The sequence below is a fragment of the Coregonus lavaretus genome (genome assembly GCF_964263955.1).
Source record: "Coregonus lavaretus genome assembly, contig: HAP1_SCAFFOLD_8193, whole genome shotgun sequence".
Taxonomy (NCBI): domain Eukaryota; kingdom Metazoa; phylum Chordata; class Actinopteri; order Salmoniformes; family Salmonidae; genus Coregonus; species Coregonus lavaretus.
The window spans coordinates 5,879-17,130 of NW_028161769.1; the positions used below are offsets into that span (position 1 = coordinate 5,879).

The 11,252-nt window shown below is 51.4% G+C and overlaps 1 protein-coding gene across 1 annotated transcript; it reads right to left on the bottom strand.

Annotated features, from left to right (window-relative positions):
• Positions 1-271: 271 nt before the first annotated feature.
• LOC311120103 (complement C1q tumor necrosis factor-related protein 1-like) lies at positions 272-10,311 on the bottom strand (the record flags this gene model as incomplete). Its single annotated transcript, XM_084194718.1, has 3 exons — positions 272-567; positions 887-1,138; positions 10,113-10,311. 3 exons carry the CDS (start codon positions 10,309-10,311, stop codon positions 272-274), a joined length of 747 nt encoding a protein of 248 aa, XP_084050844.1.
• Between the last annotated feature and the right edge of the window lie 941 nt (positions 10,312-11,252).

Sequence of the window (11,252 nt, forward strand, 5' to 3'; positions counted from 1 at the left end):
TGAAGGCACTACAAAGGGACAACCAAAATCAACCCAGAGTTTCCATTTGATGAGCACTGAAGGCACTACAAAGGGACAACCAAAATCAACCCTGAGTTTCCATTTGAATTTGGTGAGCACTGAAGGCATAAGCACAAGCAAAATAAAAAATCCAACACAGGCGCAAGTTCCCTCTCTCTCTTCTCTCCTCCTTTTTCATCACTGAACTTTAGGCATGATAAGACAACCAAGATCCAACACAGAGTTTCCTCCCCCTCTCCCTCCACTCTGATCACTGGACACTAGGCGCCAACAGGTATCCATTAAAGGTAATATAGACATCCACGTCATCACTATAGACAGCGTTCTCCCTCTCCCTCTTGTAGAGCCTGACCCACACCTCGTCGTTCAGCGCCAGGTCCATCATAACACTCTGACTCTGCATGATGGACCTCTCACTGGGCTGGGCGTAGAGGATCACCTGTTCCTTATCGTTGTGCATCAGGTGGAGGTAGGTCTCCTTGAAGTTCCACGTGTGGATGTTCACGTTGAAGAAGTAGATACCCGGGATGAAGCAGTAGAATTTACCTTGAGAGAAAGGAAGGAGAAAGTGATTAGTTAGTGTCAGTGTCAGGTGTTTTAGTGCTGGGCTGGAACAAGAACCTGCAAATAAGTGATGTTGAAGAAGTTGATCCTGGGATGAAGCAGTAAAATGTACCTTGAGAAAAGAGAAAGGTGACGTGTTAGAATCGGGTGTTTTTTTATTATTAGTGATGGGCTGGAACAAAAGCCTGCACACCAGTGACTTTGAAGTAGTAGTAGACGTAGCAGTAGAATTTACCTTTGAACATGTTGAAAAAAGTGTGTGAAAAACAGTGTGTCTTCTTGTGGTTCTTCAATTAATTACCTTTGAACATGTTGAAGTGCTCGTGGAGGTTGACGAACACCGTGTCAAACACCAGGGCCTGGTAGTAGTCTATACTGTGGAGGGATTTACGTCTCCCTACAGAGAAGGAGGAGTGCTGCAGCTTACAGGCATCTCCCGGGGCGCCCGCCTGGCCCTTGGTCCCTTGAGGACCCATGGGACCCCGGTAACCATGAGGACCCCCTTTACCGTTTTTCCCTGGCATTCCTTTATCTCCTCTGTCACCTTTATCACCTGGGGAGGGAAAGAGAAAGAACATATGGAGTTTCTATCTGAGCTAGCATGAGCAAGGAAATACCTCTCTTCTGGTGTGTGTGTGCTCCCTTATCCAAGGGCTTAGTGGATTTTCCACACCCATTGACCATATATGGACATCTCTGATGCTTTAACCACCTGATCTAAACAGGCCCCCTCTTGTCCAGATCCTGCTTAAATGATCCTGCTGTAGATACAGTCGCCTCTTAGCACTGATGTGAGGTCAGTATTCTCTCTGATGTCTAGATAGTGATGGTTAGGGTTAGGATGGTGTAACCCTAGATCTGTAGTTAACCCTTCAAGCCATGATTACTATCAGTAGGACAAGAATTTAAAAAGCATCTGGACATTGTGCTTTATAATAACTAATACCACTTTTAGAGAGTAATTTAGAGAGTAGACTTAGTTAGCCATAGTTAGTCTCCATATATATATATATATATAGTCTTAATATAGTGTCACGTTCGTTGTATAAAGGATTGGACCAAGGTGCAGCGTGGTATGCGTACATAGTTGTTTATTATAGAAACACCGACAAAACAACAAAAGCAACGTAACGTGAAGTTCTAAAGGGCTACACATAAACAAGCCAAACCAGAAACAAGATCCCACAACATAGGTAGGCAACATGGCTGCCTAAGTATGATCCCCAATCAGAGACAATGATCGACAGCTGCCTCTGATTGGGAACCACACCCGGCCAACATAGATCTACACATAGATATTCACACCCTGACCAAACCAACTAGAGATCTCTATGTCAGGGCGTGACATATAGTTAGCTAGTTCCTCTTTTCTAACTAAACTGGGTTGTCGCAGTGAATTAGTATACATCCTCTCACACACTGCACTGCTTGATTGTATGAGTGTGTGTGTGTGTATTTATCTGTGTGTGAGTGTGTGTGTGTGTATTTATCTGTGAGTGTTTATTTATCTGTGTGTGTGTGTGTATTTATCTGTGTGTGTGTGTGTGTATTTATCTGTGTGTGTGTGTGTTTCAGTGTCAGGTGAATACTGCCTTCTGGGAGCCTCCCTCCCTCCCTCCCTCCTTCCCTCACACACTGTAAACAAGGATTTCAATTAATCTAGAGTTTTTTTTAGAAAATGTGCGTGTGCATGTCCATGTGTGTGCCATGCTTCTAAGTCAGAGGAACGTAACTACCTGTTGTTTTGGGATAGGGTCAGAGGAACGTAACTACCTGTTGTTTTGGGATAGGGTCAGAGGAACGTAACTACCTGTTGTTTTTGTCATGAGCCCTCTCACTCCACCGGGTTACCACCTTAATTTGTTTCCACTATCTTCCACTCTGCTCACCACTCTCTCTCTACTCAGCCTACTAGCTCCACCTGTCCCTGCTCTGCTCGGCTCTAATTACTCTGCCAGCTGCGCTGCATTACCCACTAACCTCTCCCAGTATTTAAAGCCCTGTCTTTCAGCTCTCCTTTGTCAGATCGTCTGCAAAGCTCACACCCGGAACCTGTTTGCTCGCGCTTCTGGCTCACCCTTGTTTTGTGACCCCGGACCTGCCTGATTCTTGGATACTCTTCTGCCCCAGGAAAACCAGACCTGCTTTCTGCCATTACGACTCCTGACTACTCTTCGATCCCGGTAACTCTGACCAGCCTTCTGCCTTGCTACAACGTATTTGGATTTCCCTTGAACTGTACTTCTGCCTTGTTTCATCCGCCCCGTTGTGTCTGTGTTTCCTCCCCCCCAGGACTTCTGGACCACCAACCACCGGCGTCATCGGACGCATCGCTGCCACTGGGGGGGGGCACAGACCCAGCACATTGGACGGAATCCCTGTTATTCCCAGTAACCCCTGGAGCCTTCACTCACTCCCTACTTCCCTTTTCCCTTAAGTTTTAATAAACTTTCTGGTGTGACGCAATTGTGGTCCTCTTGTCGTCTGTCTGAACCGTGACAGTACGATCTGACCATCATGGACTCAGCGCACACTTCCCCCGACATGGAAACCGACGAACCTGAGCAACCCACCGCCATGCTACGCCTGGAACACACTGAGAGAGAGCTAGGCCGCATGAGCGGCGACATCACCTCTCTGCTTCAGGTCGGCCACCAACAGCATCAGCAGTTCCAGCAGTACCAGCAGCAGTTCCAGCAGCAGCAACAACAACTCGCCATGATCATCCAACTCCTCACCAACCTTACCCCAGCCACTCCGCCCACCGGCCCGTTTCCAGGCAGTCTGCCCACCAGCCCTGCCTCCGAGTTACCTGCCCCGGTCATTGCAGCCGCTGCTCCGGAACCCAAGATTGGAAACCCCGAGCGGTTCAACGGCGATTCTACCCAGGTCCGGCCATTCCTGACTAGCTGCCGACTTCAGTTCTCCTTGCAGCCAAGGACCTTCGCCACGGAGGGGGCTAAAGTCGGGTATGCCATCACTCACCTGACGGGCCGAGCTCGACTCTGGGGAACAGCAGAGTTCGAACGTCAAACCCCCGCATGTGCAACCTTCGACCTGTTTGCTGAGGAGATGCTGAAGGTGTTTGACCTGGATTCACCAACCGCAGAGGCGTCTCGTGAACTGTTCAGTATTCGACAAGGCAGACGTACAGTCGCAGACCATTCCATCGACTTCCGAACCCTGGCAAGACGAAGTTCTTGGAACACACCATCGTTGGTGGACGCGTTCTTCCATAGCTTGGCTGACTATATCAAGGACGAGTTGGTCTCCCATGAACTGCCTTCCACTCTTGATGAAGCCATCGCACTGACTGTCCGGATCGACAGAAGGATACAGACCCGTCGTTGTGAGAGGGGGCGCCAAGGTCCACCAACTACCGGCATTCGGAGAGATCCGACTGGGCTCCTGTCATCTACTGCCACTCACCCAAGTCAGCTTGATCAGTCTGAGCCTATGGAGATTGGGCGAGCCTCTCTCACTCCTGCAGAGCGCCAGCGCCGCTTCACCTCAAACCTCTGCCTCTATTGTGGAGGTGATGGACATCGTGTGGTAACCTGCCCTTTAAAAGCCGAAGCTCACCGGGCATAGGGGGAGTCCGGTTGAGCTCAATGACCATCCAGTCCTCCGACCGCAAACCCCTGCTGCAAGTTCACCTCCGCCTCTCTGACTCAACTCACACCCTGGCTGCTCTGGTGGATTCTGGCGCCGAAGCCAACATAATGGACATCAAGCTGGCACGCCAACTGGGACTGGAGAACCTCCGTTTGACACCTCCTATTCCTGCCCGGGCACTGGACGGACACTTACTCGGATCGGTCACTCATGTCACGGCCCCGGTCTTGATGGGTCTGTCCGGAAACCATCAAGAAACTATCCAGTTTCACCTGCTCCCCTCTCCAGGCCAACCCCTCATCCTGGGTTACCCATGGCTCCGCCGGCACAACCCTCAGCTCGACTGGGTGACCGGGGTGATCAGGGAGTGGGGAGAGGACTGCCACCGAACCTGCCTGCTTGCTGCCGCACTACCCCCTCGGCCAGTACCTACTAACTCCGCTCCTGACCTCTCCAATGTCCCAGAATGCTACCATGGTCTCAGAGAAGTGTTTAACAAAGCAAGAGCCACATCTCTGCCCCCTCACCGACCGTACGACTGTGCCATCGACCTCCTCCCTGGAACAGCCCCTCCAAAGGGCCGTCTTTATTCGTTGTCTGCTCCTGAAAGAAAGTCCATGGAGGACTACATCAATGACTCTCTGTCCGCAGGATTAATCCGTTCATCTTCATCTCCGGCTGGTGCTGGCTTCTTCTTTGTGGGGAAGAAGGACGGATCTCTTCGCCCCTGCATCGACTACAGGGGACTCAACGACATCACAGTGAAAAACCGTTACCCTCTGCCTCTGCTCACCTCTGCTTTTGAGTTGCTCCAGGGAGCCACTGTTTTTACCAAGTTGGATCTCAGAAACGCTTACCACCTAGTGCGGATCCGGGAGGGAGATGAATGGAAGACCGCATTCAATACACCAACAGGCCACTACGAGTATCTGGTTATGCCTTTTGGCCTCACCAATGCTCCTGCTGTGTTCCAGGCTCTAGTGAATGATGTACTGCGGGACATGTTAAACAAGTTTGTCTTCGTTTACCTGGATGACATCTTAATCTACTCCAGAAACCTGTCTGAACACACCCGCCATGTCCAGCAAGTCCTTCATCGTCTTCTGGAGAATTCCCTCTACGCCAAGGCAGAGAAATGTGAGTTTCACGTCAAGACAGTGGCCTTCCTGGGGTACATAGTGGCAGAGGGAAGTATCCAAATGGATCCTGCCAAAGTATCAGCAGTCACTTCATGGCCAGTTCCGGAGAACAGAAAGAAGCTGCAACAGTTTCTGGGGTTTGCTAACTTCTATAGAAAGTTTATCCGGAACTACAGTACCGTTGCTGCCCCTCTCACTGCTCTAACCAGCACCAAGCAACCCTTCACCTGGACCCCAGCAGCCGACAAGGCCTTCAGTACCCTCAAGGTAAGGTTCACCTCCGCTCCCATCCTCCAGATGCCTGATGTGGACCGGCAATTCATTGTGGAGGTGGACGCCTCGGATGTGGGAGTTGGTGCTGTGATTTCTCAGTGGGCTGCGGAGGATAGGAAGCTCCATCCCTGTGCCTTTTTCTCACGTCGGTTGTCCCCCTCTGAGTGCAATTACGACATAGGGAACCGAGAGCTGCTGGCTGTGAGGCTTGCCTTGGAGGAGTGGCGTCACTGGCTGGAGGGGTCCACCATTCCATTTCTCGTTTGGACCGATCATAAGAACTTGGAGTACATCCGCACGGCCAAACGGTTGAACTCCAGGCAGTCCCGCTGGGCCCTGTTCTTCACCAGGTTTAATTTCACTCTGTCATACCGGCCTGGATCACGCAACACCAAGCCAGACGCCCTCTCCCGTCAATTCCAGAAGGATGACAACCCCTCCAAGGATCCTGTGTCGATTCTGCCAAGTCCCTGCATCGTAGCAGCTCTGACCTGGGCTGTTGAGGAACAGGTGCTGGAAGCTCTCCGTAACCAGCCAGGTCCCAGCACTTGCCCAGCTGACCGCCTTTTTGTCCCCGAAAACCTGAGGTCCCAGGTCGTTCAGTGGGGACATGACTCCCGCCTAGCTTGTCACCCTGGCTCCACCCGCACTTACAACCTGCTCGCCCAGAGGTTCTGGTGGCCCTCTCTGAGAAAGGATGTACGGGAATTCGTCCAAGCCTGCCCCATCTGCAACCAACACAAGTCGTCCTGCCAGCCCCCAGCCAGATTGCTGCAGCCCCTGCCTGTGCCCAGACGTCCCTGGTCTCACATCGCCCTTGACTTTGTCACGGGGCTGCCCCCTTCAAGTGGCATGACCGTCATTCTCACCATAGTTGACCGATTCAGCAAGATGGCACACTTCATTCCCCTCCCCAAGCTCCCAACCGCCAAGGAGACCGCCCAGGTGGTCCTGGAACACGTCTTCCGGATCCACGGACTGCCAAAGGATGTAGTTTCTGACCGTGGTCCACAATTCTCCTCCGCTTTTTGGAAGGAGTTCTGTCACCTGCTGGGAGCCACAGTCAGTCTGACTTCCGGATTCCATCCCCAATCCAATGGGCAGTCAGAGCGGGCAAATCAGGAGCTCGAGAAGGCACTGCGATGCATGACTTCACGCAACCCCCACTCCTGGTCGCAGCAATTGACATGGGTGGAGTACGCACACAATTCTCTGACCTGCTCTGCCATCGGTATGTCCCCTTTCCAATGTGTTTATGGATACCAGCCTCCTCTATTTGCCAGCCAGGAAGGGGAGGTTACTTGCCCATCTGCACTTGCTTTTGCCCGTCGATGTCGCCGCACCTGGTCACAAGCCCGAGCCACACTCCTCAGATCCGTTGCCAGCTACACTACCGGGGCCAACCGTCGGAGAATCCCTGCTCCCACCTACCATGTTGGTCAAAGGGTGTGGTTGTCGTCAAAGAACCTGCCACTCAGGGTGGAGTCGCAAAAGCTGGCACCTCGGTTCATTGGCCCATTCCCTATCATAAGAGTGATTAGCCCAACTGCTGTCCGGCTCCAACTGCCTAATTCCATGAGGGTGCACCCCACTTTCCATGTGTCTAAGATTAAGCCCATTCATGAGAGTCCGCTGGTCCCTGCTGCGCCTTGTCCTCCTCCTCCACAGCTCGTCGATGGTGGTCTGGTTTACACCGTCCGCCGCCTGCTTCGGTCCAGACGGAGGGGTAGGGGTCTCCAGTACCTCATTGACTGGGAGGGCTATGGACCTGAGGAAAGGACCTGGGTGCCAGCTAGTCGGATTGTGGATAGGACTCTCATCACCGCCTTCCACCAACGGCATCCTGATCAACCTGCAATCCGTAGGGGCCGCCCCAGAGGGATCCCTAACCGTCCTGCCCGCTCGGCTTCCTGTCCTGTGCCTGATCCTGTCTCGGGACCTGTCCCATCTCCCGACCACGGCCCTCCGGCTTCCTCCGAGGATGAGGACGTTCGCTCGGACCGTTCGGAGGAGTTCTAGCCCTCCTCCGGCTCCCCTCCTCCCGCCCGGCGTGGTGTTGCTCTTGGGACTTCTGGGGCCGTCCCTTGGGGGGGGGGTTCTGTCATGAGCCCTCTCACTCCACCGGGTTACCACCTTAATTTGTTTCCACTATCTTCCACTCTGCTCACCACTCTCTCTCTACTCAGCCTACTAGCTCCACCTGTCCCTGCTCTGCTCGGCTCTAATTACTCTGCCAGCTGCGCTGCATTACCCACTAACCTCTCCCAGTATTTAAAGCCCTGTCTTTCAGCTCTCCTTTGTCAGATCGTCTGCAAAGCTCACACCCGGAACCTGTTTGCTCGCGCTTCTGGCTCACCCTTGTTTTGTGACCCCGGACCTGCCTGATTCTTGGATACTCTTCTGCCCCAGGAAAACCAGACCTGCTTTCTGCCATTACGACTCCTGACTACTCTTCGATCCCGGTAACTCTGACCAGCCTTCTGCCTTGCTACAACGTATTTGGATTTCCCTTGAACTGTACTTCTGCCTTGTTTCATCCGCCCCGTTGTGTCTGTGTTTCCTCCCCCCCAGGACTTCTGGACCACCAACCACCGGCGTCATCGGACGCATCGCTGCCACTGGGGGGGGGCACAGACCCAGCACATTGGACGGAATCCCTGTTATTCCCAGTAACCCCTGGAGCCTTCACTCACTCCCTACTTCCCTTTTCCCTTAAGTTTTAATAAACTTTCTGGTGTGACGCAATTGTGGTCCTCTTGTCGTCTGTCTGAACCGTGACAGTTTTGGGATAGGGTCAGAGGAACGTAACTACCTGTTGTTTTGGGATAGGGTCAGAGGAACGTAACTACCTGTTGTTTTGGGATAGGGTCAGAGGAACGTAACTACCTGTTGTTTTGGGATAGGGTCAGAGGAACGTAACTACCTGTTGTTTTGGGATAGGGTCAGAGGAACGTAACTACCTGTTGTTTTGGGATAGGGTCAGAGGAACGTAACTACCTGTTGTTTTGGGATAGGGTCAGAGGAACGTAACTACCTGTTGTTTTGGGATAGGGTCAGATGAAACCATAAACACACACCAGATGAAACAAAACATCTCCTGGACTATTATAGGGGAATAAGGCTTGGAAAGGTAACACACATGTCCTCACAAGGCCTTTATCTCTTTGAAGAGTGTGTGTGTCTGTGTGTGTGTGTGTCTGTGTGTGTGTGTCTGTGTGTGTGTGTGTCTGTGTGTGTCTGTGTGTGTCTGTGTGTGTGTGTGTGTGTGTGTGTGTGTGTGTGTGTGTGTGTGTGTGTGTGTGTATGTGTGTGTGTGTGTGTGTGTGTCTGTGGGTGTGTGTGTGTGTCTGTGTGTGTGTATGTGTGTGTGTGTGTGTGTGTCTGTGTCTGTGTGTGTGTCTGTGTGTGTCTGTGTGTGTGTGTGTGTGTGTGTGTGTGTCTGTGTGTGTCTGTGTCTGTGTGTGTGTGTCTGTTTGTGTGTGTGTCTGTGTGTGTGTGTGTGTGTGTGTCTGTGTGTGTGTGTGTCTGTGTGTGTGTGTGTGTGTGTGTGTGTGTGTCTGTGTGTGTGTGTGTGTCTGTGTGTGTGTGTCTGTGTGTGTGTGTGTCTGTGTGTGTGTCTGTGTGTGTCTGTGTCTGGGTGTGTGTGTGTGTGTCTGTGTGTGTGTGTGTGTGTGTGTGTGTCTGTGTGTGTGTGTGTGTGTGTGTGTGTCTGTGTGGGTGTGTGTCTGTGTGTCTGTGTGTCTGTGTGGGTGTGTGTCTGTGTCTGTGTGTGTCTGTGTGTGTGTGTGTGTGTGTCTGTGTGTGTCTGTGTGTGTGTGTGTGTGTGTGTGTGTCTGTGTGGGTGTGTGTCTGTGTGTTTGTGTCTGTGTGTGTGTGTGTCTGTGTGTGTGTGTGTGTGTGTCTGTGTGTGTGTGTCTGTGTGTGTGTGTGTGTGTGTGTGTGTGTGTGTCTGTGTGTGTGTGTGTGTGTGTGTGTGTGTGTCTGTGTGTGTGTGTGTGTCTGTGTGTGTGTGTGTGTCTGTGTGTGTGTCTGTCTGTGTGTGTCTGTGTGTGTGTGTCTGTGTCTGTGTGTGTGTGTGTGTGTCTGTGTGTGTGTGTCTGTGTGTGTGTGTGTGTGTGTGTGTGTGTCTGTGTGTGTGTGTGTGTGTGTGTGTGTGTGTGTGTCTGTGTGTGTGTGTGTGTGTGTGTGTGTGTGTGTGTTCTATTTGAATCCCTGTTTCTTCTGTATGTGTTCTTTCTTCTTTAAGAACGTTGGCCTTGCTGATTACTGATCCTGCCAAGTGTCTTCTTTTGAACAAGCTGTGACATCCTTTTAAAGGCTAGTTTTGGAGGACTGGCTTGGGAAACGTTGCTCTAAGGCAATGCCTATAACTCCTCTTGTCTGTTGACTTGGGAGGTTTCTTTGTACTGTACCTTTGAGGTTGGTCATCTAAGATACTGATAATGTATTGATGTGTGTGTGTGTGTGTGTGTGTGTGTGTGTGTGTGTGTTGTCCCCTACCTTTGAGTATTGTCATGTTGATATAGGTATGGACCTCTGGCGTGGCGGCAGCATGGTGAGCAGGGTGTGCAGCAGAAGATTCTGGGGGCTGCAGGTGGTCGCAGCATCGTCTGCAGGGTCTTGGGGGAGGTCTGGAGGGGGAGGGGATGGACGAGGCCAGGGGGAGGAGCAATAGGACGGACAGATACATCCCCAACATGATGACCACACCTGAGAGGTGGGGGGGAGAGGTGGAGCGAGTTGGAGAGAGGTGGAGAGAGAGTGAGAGAGAGAAAGAAAGAAAGAAAGAAAGAAAGAAAGAAAGAAAGAAAGAAAGAAAGAAAGAAAGAAAGAAAGAATGAAAGAAAGAAAGGGAGAGCGAGAGAGAGAGACAAAGATGGAAGAGAGATAATGAGTGAGATCAGGGACAGCTGGATGTGTTGTTATTGGCTCATATACGGGACATGATCACTTCTCTTTAGTGTGTGTGTGTGTGTGTGTCACTCAACCTACCTGCACATTCTCACACCTGCACTGTATTAAACATGAAAACATTACCACCATATTACCACATCCACTCTGTACATGTAAACATGACCAAACAACCATATGAAAACATTAACATCGACGGCCAGCCATGTCCACATGAACTCACGATTGGACACATTTCCAGTGTCTCTACAAGACATCTGTTAGTGGGACAGGGACAGGTCATCAAGCCCAGTAATGGGACAGGGCCAGGGACAAGCCCGGTAATGGGACAGGGACAGGTCATCAAGCCCAGTAATGGGACAGGGACAGGTCATCAAGCCCAATAATGGGACAGGGACAGGTCATCAAGCCCAGTAATGGGACAGGGACAGGTCATCAAGCCCAGTAATGGGACAGGGTCAGGGAAAAGCCCAGTAATGGGACAGGGACAGGTCATCAAGCCCAGTACAGTAATCCCTCGTTTATCGCGGGGGTTACGTTCCGAAAATGACCCGCGATAAGTGAAATCCGCGAAATAGAAAACTTTTTTTTTTTACAATTAGCAACTATTACATGTATACAAATACAGTGACTCACGTGTAGGCCGTTTCACTGCTCTTCAGACTGGGCCGCTGCATCCTGACTGCGCTCTGCAGTGTTCTCTTCTTCTGAAGCCCGCGGTGCAGGTGT